Source organism: Oncorhynchus masou, chromosome 26 (genome assembly GCF_036934945.1).
Source record: "Oncorhynchus masou masou isolate Uvic2021 chromosome 26, UVic_Omas_1.1, whole genome shotgun sequence".
Lineage (NCBI taxonomy): Eukaryota > Metazoa > Chordata > Actinopteri > Salmoniformes > Salmonidae > Oncorhynchus > Oncorhynchus masou.
In genome coordinates, this window is record NC_088237.1 from 15,944,184 (window position 1) to 15,972,156 (window position 27,973).

The 27,973-nt window shown below is 41.8% G+C and overlaps 1 protein-coding gene and 1 pseudogene across 3 annotated transcripts; one reads left to right on the forward strand and one right to left on the reverse strand.

Moving 5' to 3' along the window:
* The first annotated feature begins 75 nt into the window (after nt 1-75).
* LOC135514887 (F-box DNA helicase 1-like) lies at nt 76-10,120 on the forward strand (annotated as a pseudogene).
* LOC135514886 (interleukin-15 receptor subunit alpha-like) lies at nt 10,090-26,377 on the reverse strand. 3 transcript variants are annotated; one of them, XM_064938566.1, is made up of 8 exons: nt 25,952-26,377; nt 17,500-17,691; nt 17,275-17,304; nt 15,126-15,236; nt 14,813-14,989; nt 12,928-12,969; nt 12,743-12,815; nt 10,090-12,648 (listed from the first exon to the last, which is right to left on the reverse strand). In XM_064938566.1, exons 1-8 carry the CDS (start codon nt 26,016-26,018, stop codon nt 12,585-12,587), a joined length of 756 nt encoding a protein of 251 aa, XP_064794638.1. In that variant the 5' UTR covers nt 26,019-26,377; the 3' UTR covers nt 10,090-12,584. The 3 variants fall into 3 exon arrangements, with proteins under 3 accessions (XP_064794638.1, XP_064794635.1, XP_064794637.1); XM_064938563.1 differs by having other exon boundaries at nt 25,962-26,376; XM_064938565.1 differs by lacking the exon at nt 17,275-17,304 and having other exon boundaries at nt 25,962-26,371.
* Between the last annotated feature and the right edge of the window lie 1,596 nt (nt 26,378-27,973).

The window sequence follows — 27,973 nt, forward strand, 5'->3', positions numbered from 1 at the left end:
GCTGTACAAGCAAAAACACATTGAACTTGATCCTAAGTAAATTCACCAAAGAAGAAGTAGCCAATAAACGCTTAGCTAGCTGTGTTATCAACAACAATCAATGAACGCTAGACATCATATCGGTAATATGCAATAGTATTTAAAACGGTGAATGTCTTCCAGCTAGATCCACAAGTGAAATTACGGGCTAGAGTTGTTTGGGTGCTCACGCTAGAATGTAGCATATACGCTAACATTTAGAGAACTTTATTTCTCTCGAAAAAGCAGGAAACGAATGATTGGACATGAGCAGGTTTTTTAAATGTATTTTTTTTATTATGAACACCACAAATACAGAAATATACAAACAAGAGTACATAAACCTTACAGACAGGTGTATTACATATAAAGATTAATTTTCAATTTGTTAAATACTTTTTATGGTGCGTATTGCTTTTTTTTTTTACAGATAACATTTCAGTTCTATTTTGAAATTTATCTTAAATAATGTGAAACGGGATTTGTTCTCTGCCCACTTCATTTTATGGATAAAGAATCTACCGTGAAAGATAAACAAATTAACAATGGAAGTTAAATCAGGGTCCATATCATTTGGATCAAAATCAAACATAATATCAGAATCTTTCAAATTAACATTAATAGTTGTTTCTTTTCAAATAGAATCTAACTCACTCCAAAATCTTCTGACATAAGAACAGTCCCAAAATAAATGGTCAAGAGTTTCTGGGTCACAACCACAAAATACACATTTGTTAACAATAGCTATTTTAAATCTGTGTATAATAAAGGTCTTTACAGGGTAGATTCTATGAATGAGTTTATGATACTTATTTCACCTTATTAGATATACAATATTTACCAGACAACGACGAGACTTTGTTCCAGTTCACTTGTCCTAGGGCTGCATTCCAGTACATTTTAGCAGAGGGAATAGTAACACATTGACATAGTTTCCTTGTATACATGTTATTACATTTATAGTTTAAAATGTCAATTCCTTCTAATTGTATTGAGGCTACAGAATCCTCAACAGTTGTACTTGGAGTATTGTTATATTCTCATAAAAGAAGAATAGCACCTTTAGGGACAGCTCTAACAACAATTTGATTCTCAGGAGTGAATGTAACTGTGTGTTCTCATAAATTCTGGAAAATCATATAGTTGTCCATCATTATTAAATAATTGTTTAACCCAAATAATGTTGTCAAACCAGTTCTGGAAAATTAAAGACTTGTTTTTGTATTTTTGGACATCAGCAGGTGTTCTTGAAACAACTTGATGGAGTCATCCACTATTGCCATGGCCATTGCTAGCTAGCCAACTACTGTAACTTGCTATTCCATGTCACCCATCTGTAAACTTAACTGTACGTTAATTGGTACGCATTCACCTCAGTACTGACCCAAAACACAGGACTGTCATGAAGTTGTGTGTGTGAGAGTGTAGCATTGATGTAGAGATGTACTCATGGCCCTGGTGATGTTTCAGGAAAAGCCAAGCGAAGGCACCTGAGCTTAGATGAGTTTTGTGAAATTAGTCGGAGGCCAGAGGGCAGCCAACACCTCACACAGCCCCACTCTGTCACTCGCAGGCACAGCAACTCAGACCCCAACCCGTGGGTTGTACCCCAGAAGACCCACAACGAGAAAGAGAGGTACTGTACATTTGTGTATTTTAGTTTTTTTAACTCTTGAGACCTGAAGTGATGTAACATTTTGTACACATATCATTTACCTTGTCATCCCCTCCCTTTGCTCCCTCTTCTCCTCTCTTCCCTGGTTCTCAGATGCGAGTGATGACCAGCAGCAGGGGATCACTCAGTTTTCCCCTGTGATCGGTGTGGTCAGGGTGTTCAGTCCTCAGAAAGCAGCCCTGTCCCAGGGCTCAGGTTCCATAACACTGAGGGAATCAATGGAGAGCTCCTCCCCTAAATGGAGACTGAAGAGGCACTAGCCACCCCTATGAAGGAGGAACCTGAGGATGAGAAGGTGGACTATCTGGAGGGGCTGACAACGGACATGTTTGGGGACGACAAGGAGTTTGAGTGCTGTTGGTCAGATCCAGACCCAGCCTTAATGAATCACCATGAGGAGGCGGAGGCCCTGCCTGATGCCCTTTACTGCCTCTTGGGAAGCAGCAGAGGCCTGTCCCATCCCCAAGGTTTCGTGGACATCCTCCCAGAGGAGGTGCTGATGCTGTAATGTCAGCCTGGTCTGCCAATGCTGGAGGAACATTGTGACCCAGTCACTGGTGAGAGCCTGGGACAGGTGGAGGACGTTAGGGTTAAAGTTATGAAGATAAGCTAGTGTAAACATTTGAATAGATGTGCTGTATACATTATTTTGGGTTCGGTTGTGTCTTTGGGCCCTGGAAGAAGCTGTATTACGGCTACATGAAGAAGGAGATCGACGCCGTGAAGGAGATCAACGCCATCCTGGAAAACCATAGAATCATAAAGGACGACCAGGAGAGCATCCTCCATATGGTCGAGTAAGGACTCTTTACCTTAAACTGTTCCTTTGGGCCATTTCTGTTCATTTCTGAGCTATTCTCTGTGTGTGTGTGTTTTTTTCCCAGGTTCATGGCCCAGTATAAGCCCAGTCAGAGGGTGAAGCCTGGGGCAGTGTTACAGAGTGTGAGGACACATCGTCTGTTCCCTCAGGCTGAGGCCTGCATTAAACAGACTCCCAAAAAATGGAGGGTATCGAGGGGGTATGTAGCCCCACACATACTCTGTGATGGCGCTCCCTTCAGCCATCACAGAGTACCTCAGCGCCATGGTAACCATGCTGCTCGCCGTGAGGAGGAATGACATCAACATCAGCAACAGGTAAAGATGGAAGTTATATAGAGATGGAAAGATGGACATGTACAAACAGATGGATAGACAGGCGGACATTAACGGTCTCTCTCTCCACCTCTGTTCTCCTTCCTCCATTCCAGGTTGCACTACATCTTCTACGTTCTAACGCCCTGCCCACAGCAATAACCAATCAGAGTGGGTGAGGACTGTTATCTTTCTGGAAGGAAGTATTTTGAATGAATCAGTCATAACCCGTGTTTCATGCCCAGTCCTCTTTCTCTCAGGAGAGTCCAGGTTCAGGTGACCCACAAACAGCAGATCCTCAACCACGACATCCATAGAGACCACGTACCGCCACACCGCTACTACCAACATCATGCCACAGCTGTGTTTTTACAGAAAACAAGTTAGATATAGGGTTGGTACTTTTGCTAGCATTCTCTGAATTGTCGCTAGAGGGCACCCTCTCCCTGTCAGTTCAGCTCAGTCTGTGATTCATCAGTTCAGGTTGAGGATACTTTTTCTATATTGTGACAATTGTCAAATCAAACTTTGTCACATGCGCCGAATACAACAAGTGTAGACTTTACCATGAAATGCTTAGTTACAAGCCCTTAACCAACAGTGCAGTTCAGGAAGAAGAAAATATTTACCAAGTAGGCTAAAATAAAAAGTAATAATAAAAAGTAATACAATAAGAATAAGAATAACGAGGCTATATACAGGGGGCACCGTACCGAGTCAGTGTGCAGGGGTACAGGCTAGTTGAGGTAATCTGTACATGTAGGTGGGGGTGAAGTGACTATGCATAGGTAACAAACAAACAGCGAATAGCAGCAGTGTTCGTTCGGGGGGCATCAATGTAAATTGTCCGGTGGCGATTTTTATGAATTGTTCATTAGTCTAATGGCTTGGGGGTAGAAGCTGTTGAGGAGCCTTTTGGTCCTAGACTTGGCACTCCAGTACCGCATGCTGTGCGGTAGCAGAGAAAACAGCCTATAACTTGGGTGACTGGAGTCTCTGACAATTTTATGGGCTTTCCTCTGACACCGCCTATTATATAGGTCCTGGATGGCAGGAAGCTTGGCCTCAGTGATGTACTGGGCCGTTCGGACTACCCTCTGTAGCGCCTTGGGGTCAGATGCTGAGCAGTTGTAATACCAGGTGGTGATGCAACTGGTCAGGATGCTCTCGATAGTAGAACCTATAGGATCTGGGGACCCATGCCAAATCTTTTCAGTCTCCTGAGGGGGAAAAGGTGTTGTCGTGCCCTCTTCATGACTGTCTTGGTATGTTTGGACCATGATAGTTTGTTGGTGATGTAGACACCAAGGAACTTGAGACTCTCGACCCGCTCCATTACAGCCTCGTCGATGTTAATGGGGGCCTGTTCGGCCCGCCGTTTCCTGTAGTCCACGATCAGCTCCTTTGTAGAGTAGTTCAAGTGGATACACACACACGAATGGTCCACCCCATTTCACAAAAATGCCCACATTGTGAGCTGTTGATTGTGCCCTATGTGTGAATGTTCCTTCTGTGAAGTAGTATAGGGGTTAAATGTTGTTGCTGTGTTCTAGTCACAGGGAAGACCACCACCCTAATTTGGTACGCTCAGCAGAGGCCACACCTCCACATGGCCTTCAACAAGTCTGTGGCCACCCAGGCCCAGCGCCGTTTCCCCAGCAATGTGGACTGCAGGACGGTCAACTCCATGGCTTTCGGGTTTGCTTGTCTGTCGGTCTAGACCAGTTTCTGTCCGTATGTCGAGAACAGTTTTGCTCCATATGTCTGGTTGTCTTCAGTCTTTCAGTAAAGCCATTCAATCAGTTCAATCAGTCATCCAGTTGGTCATGTTCAGGTCCCTTTCCCCTCTCTCCCAGTTACCAGGAGTTGAAGACGTTGTCTAGTAACATGAAGCACTTCTCTGTGACCTGAGTGCTTCCTAAGGGCAGCGGGGGCTTCGTCATCAACAAGGTGGTCACCCTGACCCTCAATGCCTATATGGCCTCGACCGACACACACATCACCCCCAACCACGTCCCAAACACACATGGCACAGTGACCGTGCCTGACCGCAATGCAAAAAGGGTAAGTGTTATACCCAAATCCACAAAAACCTCTCCTCCCAAAGAAACATCCAACACACATATTCACACACCAGAAAACACACACTTCTCTCTGTTTTGGTCCCATATTCACACAAACAAGTCACACACACGCAGGTCCTCTCCACAATTGAACAAACTTGCCTTTATTTTTCAGATGTTTGCGAGGGATGCCCAGAAGATCTGGGACAAAATGGCTGCCTTAGAAGAGACCAGGGAGTATGCATACCACATGAACTATGATGGTAAGCTTTTTTTCACTCCATAACATGTTTTGAATATGTCAGTGTCTTCCAGGGAATCTGAAGCAGTGGCAGCTGCGGAGGCCGACTCTGGACAAGTATGATGTCATCTTTATAGACGAGGCACAGGACTGCACTCCAGGTACACCACTCAACTACACCACTGTACCACACCTGGACCAAACCTGGGTCTACATTACATCTGTACCACTCACCTGATAGCATGTCTGTTAGCAGGTCCATGATAAGTGTGTGTATGTGTGTGTCTTAGCCATCATGGACATCATGCTACCTCAACACTGTGGGAAGATCCTGGTGGGAGACTCTCACCAGCAGATCTATACCTTCAGAGGAGCAGTCAATGCCCTGAACCTGGTGGAACACACACACAACTCTACTACCTCACCCAGGTACACACACTTCTTCCTCACTCAGGTATATACTCACTACACAAAAGCTCAGTGTGTGTATTGAATATGTATTCTTTCTCTTCTCTGAGCATTTGGTTTGGTTCAGAGATTGCCTACATTGGAGCCACGATTCTCCAAGTGTGTAAGAAAGTGTAGGAGAATCTGGTAGGAGGAAAACAAATCAAATCTTATTTGTCACATACACATGGTTAGCAGATGTTAATGCGAGTGTAGCGTAATGCTTGTGCTTCTAGTTCCGACCATGCAGTAATAACCAACGAGTGATCTAACCTAACAATTTCACAACAACTACCTTATACATACAAGTGGAGAGGAATGAATAAGAGTATGTACATAAAAATATATGAATGAGCGATGGCCGAACGGCAAAGGCAAGATGCAGTAGATGGTATAGAGTACAGTATATACATATGTGTTACGATAATTTTGTTCTCAATGTTCTTAAACAGAACTTCAATTAAACTACTCAGTCTGCAAACCAGAGGTTATAAGATTGTAGTTGAATGAAACAGATCAGAGTCCCAGCTTACAATAATCAGAAAGTATATTCACGAGAGCTCTAAAAAAATCATACAATGCACATTTGGTTATATACCTCACATTTGGTCATCAATGCCCCTCTTCTCTAACACTATAAAATACTATTTACAAGTCTTCTCCTACACATTCATTGCTTATCATATCCTGCCATGTTACACAATTTACTGCAAATCTAATGGTTTCTCCCCTCCCTGGTTGGGGAGACCTCTTTTCCTGTCATCAGTTTCTCAGTGGTCACAAGTTGTCGGCCACAGTTCCTAGTCTGTTAACAGTTCCTTTTTTCCTATGCACACACTGTCTCACCTATACTGCTAAAAGTCTTAACTTGTCCTATGCACACACTGTCTCACCTATACTGCTAAAAGTCTTAACTTGTCCTATGCACACACTGTCTCACCTATACTGCTAAATGGCAATGTCTTAACTTGTCCTATGCACACACATTAAAGAATTATAGTCTTATGATTCAAATACATTTCACTCTATTATACAGTGACATGGTAGAATTATTTTAGTCATTATCTTTTCATTACCTTAAACATATAAATCGTATGAATTTCTATTATATCAATATGAGTTGAGTAATGTAGGGTATGAAAACATTATATAAAGTGGCATTGTTTAAAGTGGCTGGTGATTACATCAAGATGCAGTAGATGGTGAGTGAAGGAACACAGGACTCTAATGACAGTTAAAGGCCTGGTGCAGTCAGATCCTTTATTCCTGTGTTTTGTATCATATTGTACAACAGCTGATATTTTACAGCCAACACTGTAAAAGTGGTCATTTTTAAAAATCAGTGTTATTTCCTGGCCCGCTACATTAACGTTGGTTTCCTGGCCCACTACGTTAACGTTGGTTTCCTGGCCCACTACGTTAACATTAGTTTCCTGGCCCACTACGTTAACGTTGGTTTCCTGGCCCACTACGTTAACGTTGGTTTCAACGTTAACGTTAATGTAACAACTTATACAGCTCGCAGGCTTTTAGCATAGTTCCTTTTACATCCCTGATTTACCGCTACCAGCTAACCACTAGCAGCCTTGAAACACATCACATATAAGCAGCTCAGCACATCAGTATTTATCCTACTGTTGAACAAAATCAAGATAAATCTTTACCATCACAATAGATATTGAACGTCTATATGTAACCGATGTGAAAGGGCTAGCAAGTTAGCAGGGTGTGCGCTAATAGCGTTTCAATCGGTGAATAAATAATTATCTGATATTATTCTGACATTTCACATGCTTAAAATAAAGTAGTGATCCTAACTGAACTAAGACAGGGAATTTTTACTATGATTAAATGTCAAGAATTGTGACAAACTGAGTTTAAATGTATTTGGCTAAGGTGTATGTAAACTTCCGACTTCAACTGTATAATGGCTACCATGATATCCTGCAGGTTATGTCGGCCAATAATGTTCGGGCAGTTCAGTAAAAATTGAGGCATACCTTGAAATAAACAATTACAATAATCCGATTGGTATTTGACAATTTATTTTCTGTAAAACGTGGAGTATTATGTTGATGGAGTTGTTGTAGCTTGCTTGATAACGTTAGCGAGCTTTTTCCATCCCCAAACACCATGCTAGACACTGAGCTGGCAAACAATTTTTTTTTTATCACTCCCCCCCCCTTATTTTCCACTCCAGGGGGTGAACAGAATCAAGGGCATTTGGGTTCTGATGCAGCCAGAAAACAACCGCTCCTGAGGTGAGTAGCACACACACGGCCCCTTGCCTCAGTTCCGCAATTCTAATACAAGTAAATTAGTATGTTGTACCTATGTGATATATACCTGTTTTTGGTAAGCCAGTATCCTGCAGTGGCTCGCTCATTGTTTTATTGGTAGGGTCTTTTGTGTCAATAGGTTTAGCTCTACCCTGCAGTGTAACTAGCTCTCTCCCTTTTTAAACATGCTCCCTTCTCTCTCTGTTCTCTAGTCATCAAGGACAGATTCATCCGTAGGTTCACCCAGCAGAGTCTAAAAAAAGGAGGGTATACTCTCCATGGTGGAGAAATACAACAGCCACATCCCTGAGCTGGTGGAATGCCTCTACGGCTGCACAGAGAGAGAGGCCCAACACGCAGGTACACACAGTTACATACTGTACACACACACATAAACAGTTTGACACAGTGGTGATCACTGATGATTTTGCTAAGGTCCCCTGTGCCGCCCACAATTTACCCAGACTTTCCAGCTGCTCAGGAGGTGTGTGTGTGTGTGTGCAATCATTAGGAAGTTGGGAAACCTATCCAAATACCAACCATGATCTAAGGCCAATGACTGTTTGCATTGGTCCACGGCCTACGCCCAATCAGAACATTGGTTAATGTATTACAGTCCAGATTATAGTACCAATGTTTGCTAGTGGCTGACTCCACTGTTTTCTCCCTCGTCCTCGGGGTGACATCCCAAATGATGAGTGGAACCTGCTGTATGTGGCAAGGACACGGGCCAAGAGCTCTCTGGTCATCACCAAGAACATCACCAACATCCTCACACTGGCTGGGGTGAGAGCACTGATCACTGGAGGCTGGTGAGTGGAGGACGGCTCATAATAATGGCTGGAATGGAGTGTAATGGAATGGTTTCAAACACCTGGAAACCATGTTTGATTCCATTCAGGCCATTTATTATGAGTCGTCCTCCCCTCAGCAGCTTCCACTGGCACTGAACCTCTCCACTACACTCCATCCCTCTTCACTTGTCTCTCTCTCTCTATTCTTCCACTCTACCCCCTCTACCCCTCCATAATCCTCTCCAACACACTCCTTCATTATACTTAACTCTTATTCCCAGTCTCTTTCTTTCATGTGTGTTCTTTCTCAAACACCGTCTCAGATCACAGAGAAATGTACAAGTTGTTCATTGAAGCAGGATGTTGTGGTAATGTAATTCTGAGAAAGCCTCATTCCTCCTTGGGTGACATTTATGTGATGCAAATGAGCACGTCACTGTGCAAGTGAATGTGTTCCAATTTAATTTGTGTTCTGTGAAAGCCTCCTCCCATAGCCTGGTGGTCTAGTCTGTGTTGTTAGCCAACCCTCTGTGTGTATGGCTTGACAGTGATTGGAAAGTAGGAAATACTACAGGACGTACAGTATGGGACCAAGGCTCAAAAAGCTTCTCAGAGCAGGAGTGCTGATTTAGGGCCAGGTCCACCTGTCCATATCATTATTTTCCGTGTGAGCTAAAATGCCAAACTGATCCTAGATCAGCACTCCTACTCTGAGACTCTGTGAGTCCGGGACCAGGCTAACTCCTCCCATGGTTAATAGCTTCCTGTTGTTCCACAGGAGTACTTCCTAAGACAGAGTTAACCAGCGCCCTGCTGACCGAAAGACTTACAGAAATCTCTGGAACATGCGAACATCTCTGTTGACGAGTCTACGATACGTAAAACACTAAACAAGAATGGTGTTCATGGGAGGACACCACGGAAGAAGCCTCTGCTGTCGAAAAAAACATTGCTGCACGTCTGAAGTTTGCAAAAGTGCACCCGGATGCTCCACAGCGCTACTGTGGAACGGTTACTGTGGAACGTTCTGACAGTTGTGCAGGTCTGATCCGCAACTGTAGAAAATGCTTGGTTGAGGTTATTGTTGCCAAAGGAGGGGCAACCAGTTATTAAATCCAAGGGTTCACATACTTTTTCCACTCTGCACTGTGAACGTTTACACAGTGTGTTCAATAAAGACATAAAAACGTATAATTATTTGTGTCATTAGTTTTTGTTTGTCTATTGTTGTGACCTAGAAGATCAGATCAAAATGTTGTGACCTAGAAGATCAGATCAAAATGTATCACCAGTTTATGCAGAAATCTAGTTATTTGGAAAAGGTTCACATACTTTTTCTTGCCACATTCCAACTCATGTCATTAAATCAAGGCTGTTTGGTATGTTTCAGTGTGATCATATTTGTGCAAGAATACTGAACAAACAAGCAGGAAGCCACTGGCACCACTAAATGTTTATTAGGGAAAGGTGCAATCTTCCCAATTTTACATTTTCAACCTCTTAGCACTGTACACAAATATAGCAAAAACTGTAATGGATGTAACTACAAATCTTAAGTGTCCAAATTAAAAAACAAAGCAACTGTAATATGGCAACTACTGTCGAATAATAAAACATTCAACTTACATAATACAAATAAAATAAAAAACATTTGTGACCATATTTTTATATTAACAGTTTGTTCTTAACATTTGAAAAAGTGCTTTATTAAATTCACTGAAATTTTAATGCCCTGATTTTTACAGGTTTATTATTCCAACCAGTTGGGCCTTTTGTATCTGAAAGAAAGATACAAAAGGCCAGTTAAACAACCCTACCACAACTGATTGACTCAAACAGATTAAGAAGGAAAAAAATTCCACAAAGTAACTTAACAAGGCACACCTGTTAATTGAAATGCATTCCAGGTGACTACTTCATAAAGCTGGTTGAGAGAATGCCAAGAGTGCAAAGCTGTCATCAAGGCAAAGGGTAGCTACTTTGCAGAATCTCAAATATAAAATATATTTTGATTTGATTAACACTATTTTGGTTACTACATGATTCCATATGTGTTATTTCATAGTTTTGATGTCTTCACTATTATTCTACAATGTAGAAACTGGTAAAAAGAAAGAAACCCTGGAATGAGTAGGTGTGAACATTTATGGCTGGTAATGTATAAACAAGGAAATGTAAGTTAAAACATTTAAAAAATAAATTGGTACCAATGCAGATGTCTTCTGTTTGGGAGTGACAGACAATTTAGTGATTAATACACAGTGCAATGCTGTGTCTTATAATAACATGAATTCATTTAATAACATTTAATTCACAAAGTAAGGTCTTGGTTGTGTTTTGATAGATGTCACCATAATCATGGACAGAAAGCAACAGTTGGGTTACTATGGTCTTTGTAATGGATAGTAAAACAATTGTTAGATCTGTATAGTAACCCAAGTTATACGGTGCATTCGGAAATGATTCACTTCACTTATTCCACGTTTTTTGATTTAGGTTACAGACTTATTCTAAAATGGATGAAACAAATTTGTTCCCCTCATCAATCTACACACAAAGGAAAAACAGGTTTAGACATTTTTGCAAATGTATAAAAAAAACAACTAAAATACCTTATTTACAGAAGTATTCAGACAGGGAGGTGGGAGGTGGGGAGGGAGGTGACCAAGAACCCGATGGTCACTCTGACAGAGCTCTAGAGTTCCTCTATGGAGATGGGAGAAACTTCCAGGACAACTATCTCTGCAGCACTCCACCAATCAGGCCTTTATAGTAGAGTCGTCAGACAGAAGCCACTCCTCAGTATAGGCACTTGACAGCCTGCTTGGAATTTGCCAAAAGGCACCTAAAGGACTCTCAGACCATGAGAAACAAGATTCCCTGGTCTGATGAAACCAAGATTGAACTCTTTGGCCTGAATGCCAAGCGTCACATTTGGAGGAAACCAGGTACCGCTCATCACCAGGCCAATCCCATCCCTACTGTGAAGCATGGTGGTGGCAGCATCATGCTGTGGGGATGTTTTTCAGTGGCAGGGGCTGGGACACTAGTTAGGATTGAGGAAAAGATGAACAGAGTAAAGTACAGAGAGATCTTTGATGAAAACCTGCACCAGAGCGCCTAGGACCTCAGACTGGGACGAAGGTTCACCTTCTAATAGGACAACAACCCTAATAGCACAACCAAGACAACGCAGGAGTGGCTTCGGGACAAGTCTCTCAATACCCTTGAGGGACCCAGCCAGAGCCCGGACTTGAACCCGATCGAACATCTCTGGAGAGACCTGAAAATAGCTGTGTCACGCGCTCCCCATCCAACCTGACAGAGCTTGAGAGGATCTGCAGAGAAGAATGGGAGAAACTCCCCAAATACAGTTGTGCCAAGCTTGTAGCATCATACCCAAGAAGGCTTGAGGCTGTAATCGCCACCAAAGGTGCTTCAATAAAGTACTGAGTAAAGGGTCTGAATACTTATGTAAATTTGATATTTCAGTTCTTTATTGGTAATGCATTTGCAAAAAATGTCTAAAAATCTGTTTTGCTTTGTCATTATGTTTTGATTTTTGGAATTTTTGGAATAAGGCTGTAACAAAATGTGGAAAAATCAAGGGGTCTGCATACTTTCCAAATGCACTGTAGTTAATTGTTTTTTAATATCACCAATATGCTTCCATATTAATTTAGAATCTATCCTCAAAATAGTTTAAGGATATTAATTAATAAATGAAATTAATCAATATGTCTTAAATTAATCCATTTGGGTGATGCTTTAGGTATTTTAATTTTCCACACGAGGACAACGAGGTCGGGGCCATACATTTTTGGTCCACCTCTTGTCCAATCCAAGGTCATTGTCCCCCCACCATCAAACTGATGCACTTTTGTCTTTTCTAAGTGTCTGCTGGTTGTCAGTCCGGGCACTAAGGAGTGTGGCTCATGTCACAACATTAATTTGCACTATTTCGTCTGGTGTTGGCGACAGATCAAGCCGCTGCATCCTGTCATAAGAGAGAGAAAGTGTTTGGAATTCAACAGAGACATAATAAGACCCCTTTCCCCACAAGGAAAGACTGGTTGACCAGCCAATCTTACCATTTCCTTCTCCAAAACATAAGTACTCCAAACGCTGCAACCAGCAAGATGGTTACTACCACCCCACCTACACCTAGGATTTCCATTCAATGGGAACAAGAGAAAAACAAAACCATCAGGAGAAAGGACTCAGACTTATTTTCTGTTATACTCCTTCCCTGTAATCTGTGTGGTAGCCTACTCACCCGCATATATGGCTGCAGCAGAGCTCTTCCCAGTGCTTCCATCTGAGAGAGAGAGAGAGAGAGAGAGAGAGAGAGAGAGAGAGAGAGAGAGAGAGAGAGAGAGAGAGAGAGGGAGGGTGAGAGAGAGAGAGAGAGACAGAGAGAGAGAGAGAGAGAGAGAGAGAGAGAGAGAGAGAGAGAGAGAGAGAGAGAGAGAGAGAGAGAGAGAGAGAGAGAGAGAGACTGAATAAGTAATTAAAAGTCTTGAGTGATTCATGAGTGTGGTAATAATGATCAAAGAATGATGCCAGGAAATTGGTGTAGTGAGTGTGTGGTTAGCATGCCCTTGCCAGGAGAGATCAGTGGGAGTGAAGCCAGCTGACAGAGGAACACAGGAAGTTTTCTCTAGACGACTAGCATCGTCTAGCACAACGGTTCCAAAACGAGGGGTCGCGACCCTAAGTGTGGTTACCGGATATAAAAATGGGGTTACAGGAAAATGTTCAATGTGTGGGGAGGCACCAGCACAGAAGCTCACATCAATACCTTTGTCAGATAACACTGTTAAAAAAAGAATGTATGTGATTGCTAGCATTCAAGAGGAAACTGAGTGAACGACTCAAACACTTCCCAGCTTATGCTCCAAATTAACGTTAGTTGTGAGAGCAGAGATGCCCATGCATTGACTTTTGTTCTCTATACATGTCGGACATAACGTTCTGTTTCACGATTACTGAGCATGAAACAGCACAGGGGATGTTCAGTGTGCTGCGTGGCTATATTGACAAAAAACAGATTCCATGTGATCGAATGGTGGGCTTTGCACAGATGGGGCTCCATCTATGGTGGGAAGGTGGGCAGGCCTCTGCACCCTAGTTATGAATGTCTCCCTCTGCCATATTGACGCATTGTATGATACACCGAGAGCAACTGGCGGCAAAAGACCTGAGCACAGAACTCGGGAGATATACTGCAGCAGGTAACTTTGATTATGAACTACTTCAAACCACATCCACTGCGCGCACGCCTGTTCACAAAACTATGTGGAGATATGGGATCAGAGCATGACAACGTTCTACTTCACACCGAGGCTTGGTGGTTATGGAGGGGAGTATTGGAACGATTTTTCACATTGATGGAGTAACTTGTCATTCATAATGGATGTAACAAAAACAGACTTGGTTGAATTTCTGTGTAATGAAAAGAAAATGTGTCTCTTTGCCTATGTAATAGACACATTTGGGAAACTGAACAAACTGAACACAAGCATGCTGGATGGGGAAATAAAAAAACATTCTACAGATGACTGACCAAATCAGTGAATTCAGAGGAAAGACTTGTTATTGTAGAGTCTTTCAAAAGCCAACCATGTTTCTAACAGAAAACAGCATCAGTAAGGAAAAGGCCCCAAATAAAAAAGTAGCATTGGCTGTTAATAACATTTTAATTCGATTTTTTTTTCCACATGGTTGTGTAACAGTATAACTTTAGACCGTCCCCTCGCCCATACCCGGGCACGAACCAGGGACCCTCTGCACACATCAACAACAGTCACCCACGAAGCATCGTTACCCATCGCTCCACAAAAGCCACGGCCCTTGCAGAGCAAGGGGAACTACTCCTTCAAGGTCTCGGAGCAAGTGACGTCACCGATTGAAACGCTATTTAGCGCGCACCGCTAACTAAGCTAGCCGTTTCACATCTGTTACAGTTGGAGCCATGAGAATTTTCAGATATCAAAATGGGATCGTGGGCCAAAAAAGTTTGGGAACCCCTGGTCTAGCATGAACAACAAAGAACAGTACACCAGAATGGACCATTACCAAACATAGATCTTTAAATAAATGCAACAAAAACATATCTGTACATTCAGTAGAGTGATATACTATGGGACAAGTCTCCTCACCGCTAACTGGATCCTCACTGGAGGCTGGGGTTCTGTTGGAGACACAGTAACTCTCTGATGGAGAAACAGTCTTCGTGAACACAGAGGTCACCGCACTGGACTTATCCACTGGCACTAATGTAAGGTCATCGATGATGGTGGTTGTCACTGTAACAGTAGTAATGACCTCTTGGTTCTCTGTGACAGGATCCAGGGTTAGGGGGCAAAGTTCAGAGCAACAGTTTTAACTGACCTGTCCAACCATGCATCACATTGATCATTAACATACGGAGAGAAGAAAGGCAGCAATTGGTGAAAATTGGGAGGAACATACGCAGTATTGGAGATAAAAGTGAACTGGGAGTGGTTGGTCTTGGGCTAATTCTCTCTGTGGGCACTGAGAGATGCACTATGGAAGATGGAGTCCTCTTGTGGGTTATTGAAGCTGTTGGTGGAGAGAGGATAAAATAGGTCAGTCATAAGAAATCAATACAGCCAGGGCAGGGACTTACAGTGCCTTCAGAGAGTATTCACACCCCTTGAAATGTTACACATTTTGTTGTGTTACAGCCTGAATTTAAAATTGATTGAATTAAACATTTGTGTCACTGATCTACACACAACACCCCATAGTATCAGTGGAATTATGTTTTAAGAAAATGTTTACAAGTGAATTTAAAATGAAAATCTGAAATATTTTGAATGTTGCTTAGCCACACAAGTTGCATAGACTCACTCTGTGTGCAATAATAGCGTTTAAAAGGTCTAATGCAGCTGTTTTTAGCTTAATATCAAATAATTTCTGGGTAACTTACTGCGAAATGGTTATAAAGAAACCAAAATAGCAACAATTCTGCTAGGACTGTCTGGGAGTGGTCTGAGTCGGAGGGGGAAAGAAAATTTGCTGTTAGTGGCAGAGGTTTGGAACTCTTTCTTATTGGTCTATAAACTAATTTACTGCATGGTGATGTCACCATGTAGGCCAAAACGTCATCCCCCCAAAACAGTTTGAAATTTCAGACGGGCTTTTCAAACAGCTCCTACACTAAAAGGGTATCGACATCATTTTAACAGTATTATTCCAACCTAGCATTGCATTATACAGTACCTGTCAAAAGTTTGGACACACCTACTCATTCAAGGGTTTTTTCTATATTTTGACTGTTTTCTACATTGTAGATTGATAGTGAAGATATAAAAATGATGAAATAACACATGGAATCATGTAGTAACCAAAAAAGTGTTAAACAAATCAGAATATATATTTATATTTGAGATTCTTCAAAGTAGTCACCCTTTGCCTTGATGACAGCTTTGCACACTCTTGGCATTCTCTCAACGAGAGAGGTGAAGGTCGAGAGCCGTGCGTCCTCTGAAACACAACCCAGCCAAGCCGCACTGCTTCTTGATACAATGCCCGCTTCACCCGGAAGCCAGCCGCACCAATGTGTCGGAGGAAACACCATACACCTGGCGACCGTGCCAGGGTGCACTGCGCCACAGGAGTCACTAGTGCGCGAAGGGACAGGAACATCCCTGCCGGCCAAACCCTCCCCTAACCCGATCGACGTTGGGCCAATTGTGTGCCGCCCCATGGGTCTCCCGGTTGGCTGCGACAGAGCCAGGATCTCTAGTGGCACAGCTAGCACTGCGATGCAGTGCCTTAGACAACTTCTCAACTCTGGAGGCTCTCTACTGACAATTTAACCCAGTGTTTAACCCAAAAGAATCAGACTTTTCTGTTTCCCTCTATGCGGGCTGGCACCCGTGTCTCCAGTGGACCTGCTCTGACTTGGAGCCAAGGCAAGGACCTGGGTACTTTTCAGCTGTACATGTAACCTTTATTTAACTATGCAAGTCAGTTAAGAACAAATTCTTTTTACAATGACGGCCTACCCCGGCCAATGCTGTACCAATTGTGCGCCGCGCTATGCGACTCCCAATCCCGGCCCGGATGTGATACAGCCTGGATTCAAACCAGGGACTGTAGTGACGCCTCTTGCACTGAGATGCAGTGCCTTAGACTGCTGCGCAACTCGGGAGCATTTACATAACAATGGCTAACCGTGAAATTTAACACCTTCTTCCAAACGCAACCATCTTGAATGATGCCGAGGTTGATGATTCCGCTCGCCACAAGTCTTTAGTGTCAAACTCCTGATGGAAACACTAGAGCTGACATTAACACTGGTGACATTAACACTGGTGACACCCTGGTGTGGGAGTAAGTCTAGATGGAAAAGTACCAATAAGGAACTGAGAACAACTCTATAGAGTTTTTATCTGCACTGTTTCTCTTTCACAGCCTGAAAACTAAACTAAAACTAGAGAAATGCTGGCTTTAATCTCACTGATCTCCCCTGACATGAAACTCACTACAACCATTTCCTGCCATCCCGCTTTGGCAATTATTAACAACATTCAGGAATGTCTCTTCTTCTCTCTCTGGCAGACAGGCAGGCATGCAGACAGGCAATACTCACGTACTATCGTAGTTGGAATAGATGGGTCGGCTGGAATAAGCATGAAAGAATCAGCCAGAAAATACACACATTTGTTCCAAATATCTAGTCTCATACCTGCTCTTTATATGTAAATGATATGCATTACAGATGTAGTCTATAGTTATTGCATTATTGGAATACCTGATCTGATAGGTGTGGCCTGTCTGTCTTAATGTGTCATAGGTGGGTAGCACATCTACTTACGAATGCATATCAGTGTTGGGCCGTCCCACTGAAGAACCTGATTAATTCGTTTGCACCTGATGCGACTGGAGGTCCCCGCCATCCTCACATAGCCATCCACACATTGGTAGTGTACAGAGTAGTTTTCTTGATAGCTATCCAACTTTTTCAAGGGCTTGGCGAGCTCACACTGAGGCAGGGGTGGGCACACGTCTGAGGGGTGATGAGAAGGTGACTAAGTAAATAAGGTGTGTTCCCATAATACTGGGGTGGATCCAAAGTTTAAAAAAAATAAAATTGTGCTTGGACTGTCTGGGAGTTGTCTGAGTGGGGAGGAAAGGGCATCTAAGCAGTGCACGAACCACAATGTGGCTCAATCCACCAGAGCGGAGGGACCTATTGGGAGGGATATGTCATCTGAAAATTAGCTGTTATTGGCAGAGAGGTTTCAAACTCTCTTTGTTATTGGTCAACTAATTTATACCATCCGGTGATGTCACCAGGCAAGCCAAAACTCCTAATCAGCACATTTTACATGGATGAAGGTCCTGTGTAGATTGTATTTTCAACCAACACACATTATCACAAACAAATCACACTTTTACAGTGTTAGTTTCTTCAGTTGTTGCATAATATAATAAATAATAGAGAAAGAAAATGCATTTTGACTGAACCTGGCCTTTAACAATGTTCGCCATTACTCATGGCCTCTCTGGAAGGTTAGTAGAAAACATAGCAAGACAGGAAAGATATGTTTGAGTAGTGTTTTAAGGACAATATAAGCAAGACAATGGGTGTGAATAGAGTTGCAAAGGGTCGGAAACTTTCCGGTAAATTTCCGGAAATCTTCCGCAAATTTTCCATGGGAAGTTAATTTGGGGAATTTTGCTTAAATTCATCAAAAAAAGTTAGCTTATAACAGTGAACCTTTTTTTTGTGGGATACACATAAGGCAATTCTAAGTCTTGTGGTATATTATGGTTAAACTATCCCCTATTCAATTGAATTGCACAGAGCATTCTTCCATCACATGTACAAGATCTTGCACACTAATGAGATGCTATTGAGCCCACACTACTACACTGTCTGAGCCAAGGACTACATGCTATCTGGTAAGTTTTGATTACAATAATGGGTGGGGTGAATATATTTTATATGACATACATGTATTTTTGTTAACTAGTAAATAGTAGCCTACAGCAAAGTTTGTTTAAGTCATTTCTAACTATTTCTGCTAGTTAGTCTTTGCTACCATGTGGGTTTTAGCTTGCTTCAGCCTGCTATCTGGAGTGTTAATTCACCTGTTTCCATACATGTTTAATTTTAAAACATGTATCTTACAAAAGGAGTTGTTTAATCTGCTTAACTATTTATCTGTACATTGAATTGTATTGGTTTGGGTTTTTTTTTACTCATTTTTTTCTAATCTTTACAGGAAAATGCCACAGGCACTATCTGATATGTGGAGACATTTCACTGCTGCTAGTGTAGAAGGAAAAGCTGTGTACATTTGCAGATACTGTGCCAAATCATATGTGAAGAATGCAACAAAGATGCAGAATCATCTGGCCAAGTGCATAAAGTTCCCTCAGCGCTCACAACAAGCAACCTCTGACAAAAGTCCCTCTACTTCTATTCGAGGTGAAAATGATGAATCAGACACCTTATTCGATAGCAACAGCTCATTGTCCTCCTGGAATCAGAAGTTTTTTGACTCAATGGAGGAACGTAGTCAAGAAATGCTGATGGATGTCTTGCTCGAGCTGTGTACACAACTGGTTCACCTCTGATGCTCAGAGGCAATGTGTATTGGAAGAGATTTCTGAATGTTCTTCACCCAGCATACACCCCTCTAACCAGACATGCTTTATCTAGTAATTTGCTGGATACAGAGTTCAACAGAGTTCATCTGAAGGTCAAGCAAATCATGGAGAAAGCAGACTGTTTTGCAATCATCTCTGATGGGTGGCCAAATGTTTGTGGGCAAGGAATAATTAACTACATCATCTCCACTCCTCAACCAGTATTCTACAAGAGCACAGACAAGGGACAACAGACACACCGGTCTCTTCATTGCAGATGAGCTGAAGGCAGTCATCAATGACCTTGGAACACAGAAGGTATTTGCACTGGTGACAGACAATTCTGTGAACATGAAGGCTGCTTGGTCTAAAGTGGAGGAGTCCCACCCTCACATCACACCCATTGGCTGTGCTGCTCATGCATTGAATCTGCTCCTCAAGGACATCATGGCACTGAAAACAATATATACACTCTACAAGAGAGCAAAGGAAATGGTTAGGTATGTGACGGGTCATCAAGTTATAGCAGCAATCTACCTCACCAAGCAAAGTGAGAAGAATAAGAGCACCACATTGAACCTGCCCAGCAACACCTGTTGGGGTGGTGTTGTCATCATGTTTGACAGTCTCCTGGAGGGGAAGGAGTCTCTCCAAGAAATGGCCATATCACAGTCTGCCGATATGGACAGCCCCATCAAGAGGATCCTTCTGGATGATGTATTTTGGGCGAGAGTGGTAAGCAGCCTGAAACTCTTGAAACCTATAGCAGTAGCCATTGCACGGATTGAGGGAGACAATGCCTTCCTGTCTGATATTCAGACTCTGCTGCAGATGTAAAGAAGAAATCTGTACTGCCCTGCCCACTTCATTGTTTCTCTAAGCAGAGGAAACTGCAGTTCTGAAATACATCAAAAGCGTGAAGACTTCTGCTTGAAACCCATACATGCCGCAGCAAATACGTTGGACCCCAAGTATGCTGGCAAGAGCATCCTGTCTGGTGCAGAGATCAACAAGGACTCTGGTGTCATCACTATCGTGTCTCGCCCCCTTGGCTTGGATGATGGGAAGGTTCTTGACAGTCTGGTGAAGTACACTTCCAAGCAAGGTCTTTGGGATGGAGATGCAATATGGCAGTCGTGCCAACATATCTCATCAGCCACCTGGTGGAAGGGACTTTGTGGATCTGAGGCTCTTTCCCTTGTTGCCTCCATCATCCTCCAAATCCCACCGACATCAGCCGCCTCAGAGCGCAACTGGTCCTGGTTTAGGAGCACACACACCAAAGCATGCAAAAGGTTGACCAATACAAGGGTTGAAAAATTGGTGGCCACCCGGGCAAATCTGAGGCTTTTTGAGCCTGTCAACGAGCCATCCTCAACAAGGTTGGAATGTGACAGTGAAGATGAGGCCTCAGAGTCTGATGTTCAAGAGGTGGACATTGAGGAGGTCCGGGGAGAAGACATGGAAGCCTGAGGGGAAGACAACTAAAGCTTTAGTTTCTAGACTATCATTTTACAGATGTATGTTGAAAACGTTTTTGGGAGATGCAATGGATCATTGGGGATCATTCAAAATTCCCTTTCTTTTGTTGTTCAGTGAAATCCTCCCATGTGAAGAGTCAACTCCTTTAATTAAAGTTTACTAAATAGTTTAAAAAAATGTATTTTGGAAGGATTTAATAATTTGCAATTAAGTCTACTTATGATAAGGTAAAAAGTTTATGTCCATATGATATGGTAAATATATCCAATGCAAAAAACATCTACATTTTAATGATATTAATTTGCATATATTTCCATTAATTCCTATATATTCCCACGGAAAGTTTCCACCTCTGAATTAGGGTTGGGCAATATGGCAAAAATAGTATATCACGGTATTTGAATTTTTTACGGTATGACGGTATTTTATGTTTTTTTAATAATAAAAGTTCAATATTTGCTTTATGAGTAGTATGTGACCCTAGGCTGGCAACACATACATTCTAAGTGATTTCAATGGGTCTTTTTCCATTCTGATTGTTTTATACTGTTCAATTCAACTTCAACCCCCCACAAAATCTGAATGAGATAATTTCTACTCTGCCACGTAGGGCTACACAATATGGGCAAGCAATCTGGGCCTTGTTTTTAACCAAATGTTGCAATTTAGAGCAAAACACATATGTCAACTGTTGGAATCATGGAAATAGAATGTCTATTCTAATTATTTAGTTAGAATATAATAGTGAGCAATTTTAATACTGTGTTGTTTGACATGACAACGAATGAAAATGCCAAGGAGTTATTGCGACAGGGTAGGCTCTAAAGTGTTTATATGCCTTTTCTATGAGACCCTATAATCTTTGGGTACATTGAATGTTTTCTCTTAGATACTTACTTCATGTAGCCAAGACATTCTTGCTTTGTGTTTACCTATTTAATTTAGAAGACACTGTTGCACAAACAACACGCTGATTTAGGTCTACACCATCACTGGTATTCTCAGGCTGTATGGCTAATTACGCTCGCTCTTACTCAGTGCATTTATTAGCATTAGCAGCTAACAAGATTTAGGAACAACTAGCTGTTTGCAGATTAAGAAACACAAGTTAATAGTGTAATTATAGAATGCTAGTAGATTTATATTAAGAAACAAAGGGACAACTGCATCGTTGTCATCAACATTGTTGCATGTGCTGTATTGACCATGCAGACTGAACGCAAGTGTCTCGTGGTCGAGGAAAAACAAATGCGCTCCTTGAGTGACACGAGCTGGGGCTAGGTCTGTGGAAAGCGGCATGGAGAGAGAGGAAATGGGTGTTACACACTGCGTATTACATTTAACAAACCAAACATTCAAATGCCGTTATAGAAGGTAAAGTAAAAACCCAAACCGGTCCGTGCATCAATATCGCAAAAAAACGGTATACCACCCTGCCCTACCCTGAATATTCCCCAAAATGTGCAACCCTAGGTGTGAAAATGTTTAACTATTACATTTCAGAGAGCCTTTAAAAAAACCTTCATTGGGTTGGCCCACAGATGTGGCAGGTCCCTGTCATGTTAAATAGTGTCCACTGCCAAATTGTGTTCAACCCCTGTTTCACAATGGGCTAAAACAGGGTCACACATGGTGTTTTTTGGTAATCTTAAAAATCTTCATGGTATCAAAAGCATACACCTCACACACACATGGGTATTGGCGCAAATTAAAGAAGACACCTGTACCATGTCAGATATTGAGTTGAAATGCAGTCTGAGTTTACATCCCAATATTACACTAACATACAACACAGAAGCTCAAAACATTAAAAAAAACTAGTTTGTTTTTGAGGTGTACATGAAGAGTACTATTCAACGATGCTCTGTTCAATATTTCCCTTCGGTGAATCCCTATCATCTTGTCAACAAGCAAATATATTATACCAATCTGTCTGTATAGGCTTTTATCCACAACAAGTCCCAGGTATCAAATCTTCTGTTTCTGTAGTATGAAGCCACTTCATGTGCAAGTATACCCCCTAATCTGTCACTGGGCCTTACCCCGAATCCACTCCTTAATGCTGTGTGCCAAGCAGAGAGGAATCAGGTCCCATTTACAGTCTTTGGGAGGACTCACCCTGGGATTGAACTCCCAACATTCCAAACTCAGGTTGGGAAGCTGCTGAGGTGGTTTTACATTTCAAAAATCTCTCCAAAATGTATTTAAAAAATACATATATTTCTATCGATTTCTATAACTTATATAAAATTATTTCTTATGGCCAAAATTACATTCTTTGATTAAAGACAATTTCATGTTTTTATGAGTGTTTGAGTTTAGGTCCATAATTGGCCTCTTTCGGCTTAGACTGCTTTCAGGGTAGGGTAACATGGTGTCTTTCAGCATTACTCAAACAGGGACCGGTGATTAGGCCCTCTTCCTCTGGGGACCATTTGGGTAAAGAATAATTGCCCATTGTTTTGTAAAATTAAAAACACATTTTTCTTTACTAACACATAGGCTATGATTGATTTAAGATAGTAATAACATGGACAATCATGTAATGATTTTCATTGGTGGAAGAAGGTGAAGAGGACCAAAGTGCAGCGTGGTACGTGTCCATAATACTTTTAATCCAGAATGAATACACGGACAAAAAACCGATAAATGAACAGTTCTGACAGGTGCATCAAAAACTAACCAGAAAATAATCACCCACAACTCAAAACGGGAAAATAGGCTACCTAAGTATGGCTCTCAATCAGAGACAACGATAGACAGCTGCCTCTGATTGAGAACCATACCAGGCCAAACACATAGAAAAAGAAAACCTAGACCTACAACATAGAATACCCACCCACGTCACACCCTGACCAAACTAAAAATACAAACCTACAATGCAATCTACAGTCAGGGTGTGACAAATCAAGCTATTTCATTCTCTATTTTAGGACACCTGGTAGTATCTGAAACAAATGTGTAAAAATAATTTGATGAAACTGCACTAAATAACACACAAACACACTGAGTGTACAAAACATTGAGTTGCACCCCCTTTTGCCCTCAGAACAGCCTGAATTTGTGGGGCATGAAATCAACAAGGTGTCAAAAATGTTCCACAGGGAAGCTGGCCCATGTTGATTGCTTTCCACAGTTGAGTCAAGATGGCTGGATGCCCTTTGGGTGGAGGACCATCTTTGATACACTCGGGAAACTGTTGAGTGTGAAAAACCCAGCAGCGTTGTAGTTATTGACACACTAAAACCTGTGCACCTGGCAGCTACTACCATACCCTGTTCAAAGGCACTTAAATATTTTGTCTTGCCCATTCACCCACTGAATGGCACACATACACAATCCATGTCTCAATTGACTCAAGATTTTAAAATCCTTATTTAACCCATCTCCTCCCCTTCATCTACACGGATGGAAGTGGATTTAACAAGTGTCATCAATAAAGGGTCATAGCTTTCACCTGGATTCACCTGGTCAGTCTATAACATGGTTCCATGTAGAACCCTTTCACCAGAGGGTACTACATGGAACCAAAAGGTGTTCTACCTGGAACCAAAAACGGTTCTCCTATGGGGACAGTCGAATAACCCTTTTTTCAAAGAGTGTATGAGAGAATGATAGTTCTACCTGGAACCAAAAATGTTTATTTTAGGTTCTAGATAACACCTTTTAAGAGTGTTGTTCAATCTATGCAGATGGCAGCCCCAACAGGTGAGTAGCATCCTCAACAACACACACAGACACACCAAATAACCATTAATGAATAAGTAACAGAAAGAAAAAAACATATGCTTATTATTCAGTGTGAAATAAATGAATAAATAGTAAGTAAGGGATAAAACACTGACATTCTGTACATTACCTTGGAATTATACAACGAGTGGGTCTAATCCTGTATGCCAATTGGTTAAAACGACATTCTAGCCGGTGTCTATTCCACCTACTAAATCTATGACATTGAATTTACTCTTCCATCTGACTGCGCAATCCACTGTCTCATCAGCTCAGCCAGGCAATGTATACAGAACAAAAATATAAACGCAACATGTAAAGTGTTTCATGAGCTGAAATAAAAGATCCAAGAAATATTTCATACGCACAAAAAGCTTATTTCTCTCAAATGTTGTGCACAAATTTGTTTACATCCCTGTTGGTGATCATTTCTCCTTTGCCAAGATAATCCATCCACCTGACAGGTGTGGCATATCAAGAAGCTGATTAAACAGCATGATCATTTCACAGGTGCACCTTGTGCTTGGGGCAATAAAAAGACACTAAAAAATTTGCAGTTTTGTCATACAACAGAATGCCAGCAATTTTTTGAGGGAGCGTGCAATTGGTATTTTGACTGCTGGAATGTCCACCAGAGCTGTTGCTAGATAATTGAATATTAGTTTCTCTACCATTAGCCTCCTCCAATCTCATTGTAGAGAATTTGGCAGTAAATCCAAACAGCCTCACAACTGCAAGACACGTGTAATCATGCTAGCCCCTCACATCCAGCTTCTTGAACCTGTGGGATGATCTGAGGCCACTATTTTTGTTCAGGGTTTACACTAGATCTACACTATAAAACGCATCTAGACATTATCTCCCATTTCTTTTAGACTAGCATTTGGTTAAATGTTATTTCTAACGGTAAATGTATGTTCATAGTATTGTTTTATTTTATTTGGTAACTGTGGCATAAGTGGGATAAACAGGGTAAACAAAGGCAAAATACTACCAGTGGCTGTTATTCTGACACCAGAGCCGGGGCGTGACTTTGTAGCCGTAGCTAGTTGGCTAGCTAGCAGTAAAGCAAGGGATTCGAACGTTGCCACTGAGCATGGCAACCGAACATAAAGAACGAACGACTGGGTCGCTTATTTAGCAAGATAAATTGTTTGCTGCCAGCAAACCTGCTTATATGACAAATTAATTTAGAAATATCAGTTTCTGAAAACAGCTGGTCAAACTAGAAACATGGGAGGATAAATATCGAACTAGCAACCAAAATATAAGACTATGAATTCGCTTATAAAAAAATCTACGGAAGAAAAAAAATCCACAGGTAAACGTTTTATTTGGCAACTGTACTATAAGCGGGATAAACAAGTCAGTTCTGTGAAATACATTGGAAAAATGAACTCTGCACATGGACGAAGTTTATCCCTTACTATACATAATTGTAACAGACAAAATGTACTGACCTCGCCTTACAATATTGAGTCGACACACTTTGATGATAAAAAGGAGGGAAAGGAGACACAGCCGCATGACACTGGAGCCTGCTATTCCAATGTTTAAATAAAGGAGTGTCTATAAAGTCTCTTTGATGATGAACTGAGCCACAGGAAAATAATATGCATCTCCGAACTTTTGAAGTGGTATGTGATAACGCCGCAAACCTTTCATCCAAATGTGTTGCTGCCACACTGGCACTTTCACTTTCATTCTCAATCATTCAGGTATGCTGCTGTAACCTGGACTCAGGGGTAGAAGTAACGTCGTCAATGTAAATCGTCTTTATTAAAATTAGTATGCTAGTTCTGCATGATGGGATTTGAACACACAACCTTTGGATTGCTAGACGTGTTGGTTGGATTCCAATATACAATCATTGATTCCAATTGTAAGACTATGTCATAGATTTTTATAACTAACCAACGATAGACCACAGCCTGCCGTTTCTGATGTGAACAAATTAGTCATAGTGGGCAGAACAAGCAAGGAGGAGGGCAGAGCCAAGCGCGAGCTAGCGAGATCCTATATGCGCGTTCTAGCATATATTTGCGCATATCCGTTAGGGAACGCCTACTCTGTGAAGTGTGCCTGAGCAATAACTCAATTCGCCCTTGCACTCCTTCTAAACAACGGCATTTCTTAGACTTCGGCAAAGGGTAAAATCTACTAAACTTGATCTACTCTGTTAGTAACAGATTATAGTTTTGGGAACAGAAAACTATATTGAAATCAAATATTTAATCGGTGGGAAAATGTGCAGAATGTCAGCCAAAATCCATCTCGCTCCATCTTCTCCTATTGTCAGCCACTGGCCTTCTTGCCTTCATCATAGTTGGTAGTGAGCGGAAACGCTAACCGGATGCTTCACAATTATACATCCGGAGAAATATCTGGCTCATTGCTCGACGTGACTATTTCATATCCTTTGAGGTCCGCACACGGTCAACGCTTGTATAAAAGTTGTAATCTAGCCCCATCTAGTGGTCGTTTGATTTTTGTTTTCCAGTTGTGGTCATTCGAACGCTAGTTGGAAAAAAGATAGTGTTTGATGAGACCACAGGGCCTCACTTACACCCAAGGTATCCCGCTAACTATGTATGCCAGCAGCATACCACTGCTGGCTTGCTTCTGAAGCTAAGCAGGCTTGGTCCTGGTCAGTCCCTGGATGGGAGACCAGATGCTGCTGGAAGTGGTGTTGGAGGGCCAGTAGGAGGCACTCTTTCCTCTGGTCTAAAAAAATATACCAATGCACCAGGGATGTGATTGGGGACACTGCCCTGTGTAGGGTGCTGTCTTCTGGATGGTACGTTAAAACGGGTGTCCTGACTCTCTGAGGTCAGTCAAGATCCCATGGCACTTATTGTAAGAGTAGGGGTGTTAACCCTGGTGTCCTGGCAAAATTCCCCATTCTGGCCCTCAAATGATCATGGTCACCTAATAATCCCCAGTTCACAATTGTCTCATTCATCCCTGTAACTATTCCCCAGGCCATTGCTGTAAATGAGAATGTGTTCTCAGTCAACTTACCTGGTAAAATAAAAATAAAATAATGGTGTGGAGAAAGAGGTAGGTGAAATTAGTTTGGTTAATTGGAAATGGTAGGTTATTAATATTGTGTGGTAGCCAGGCTCATCAAGAGAAGATTCTCAAAATGGAAACGTTTAATGGGAAGAAGATTAAAAGCTATGTCCCTGGTGCTTAGATTGAGGGGAGTCATCACTGGGGTCCCAATATCTATGTCCACAGATGATATTAAAGAAAATGTGAAGGGAGGCAGAGTGATTGAGGCCAAAAGGTTGATCAGCAGGAAAGAGGGTTAAACAAGTGAATGCTTATCAGTGATTCGGAGGTTTGAGAAAGTCTTGCCAGGAAAACTACAGGTTCAATGTAAGAGGATCTGTCCCATGGGACATGTAGCTGCTTAGTGTGAAGGAAAGAAAAATGTGCCAAGTGTGGAAGGGAAAGTGTTTTTTAAAATGTATTTAACT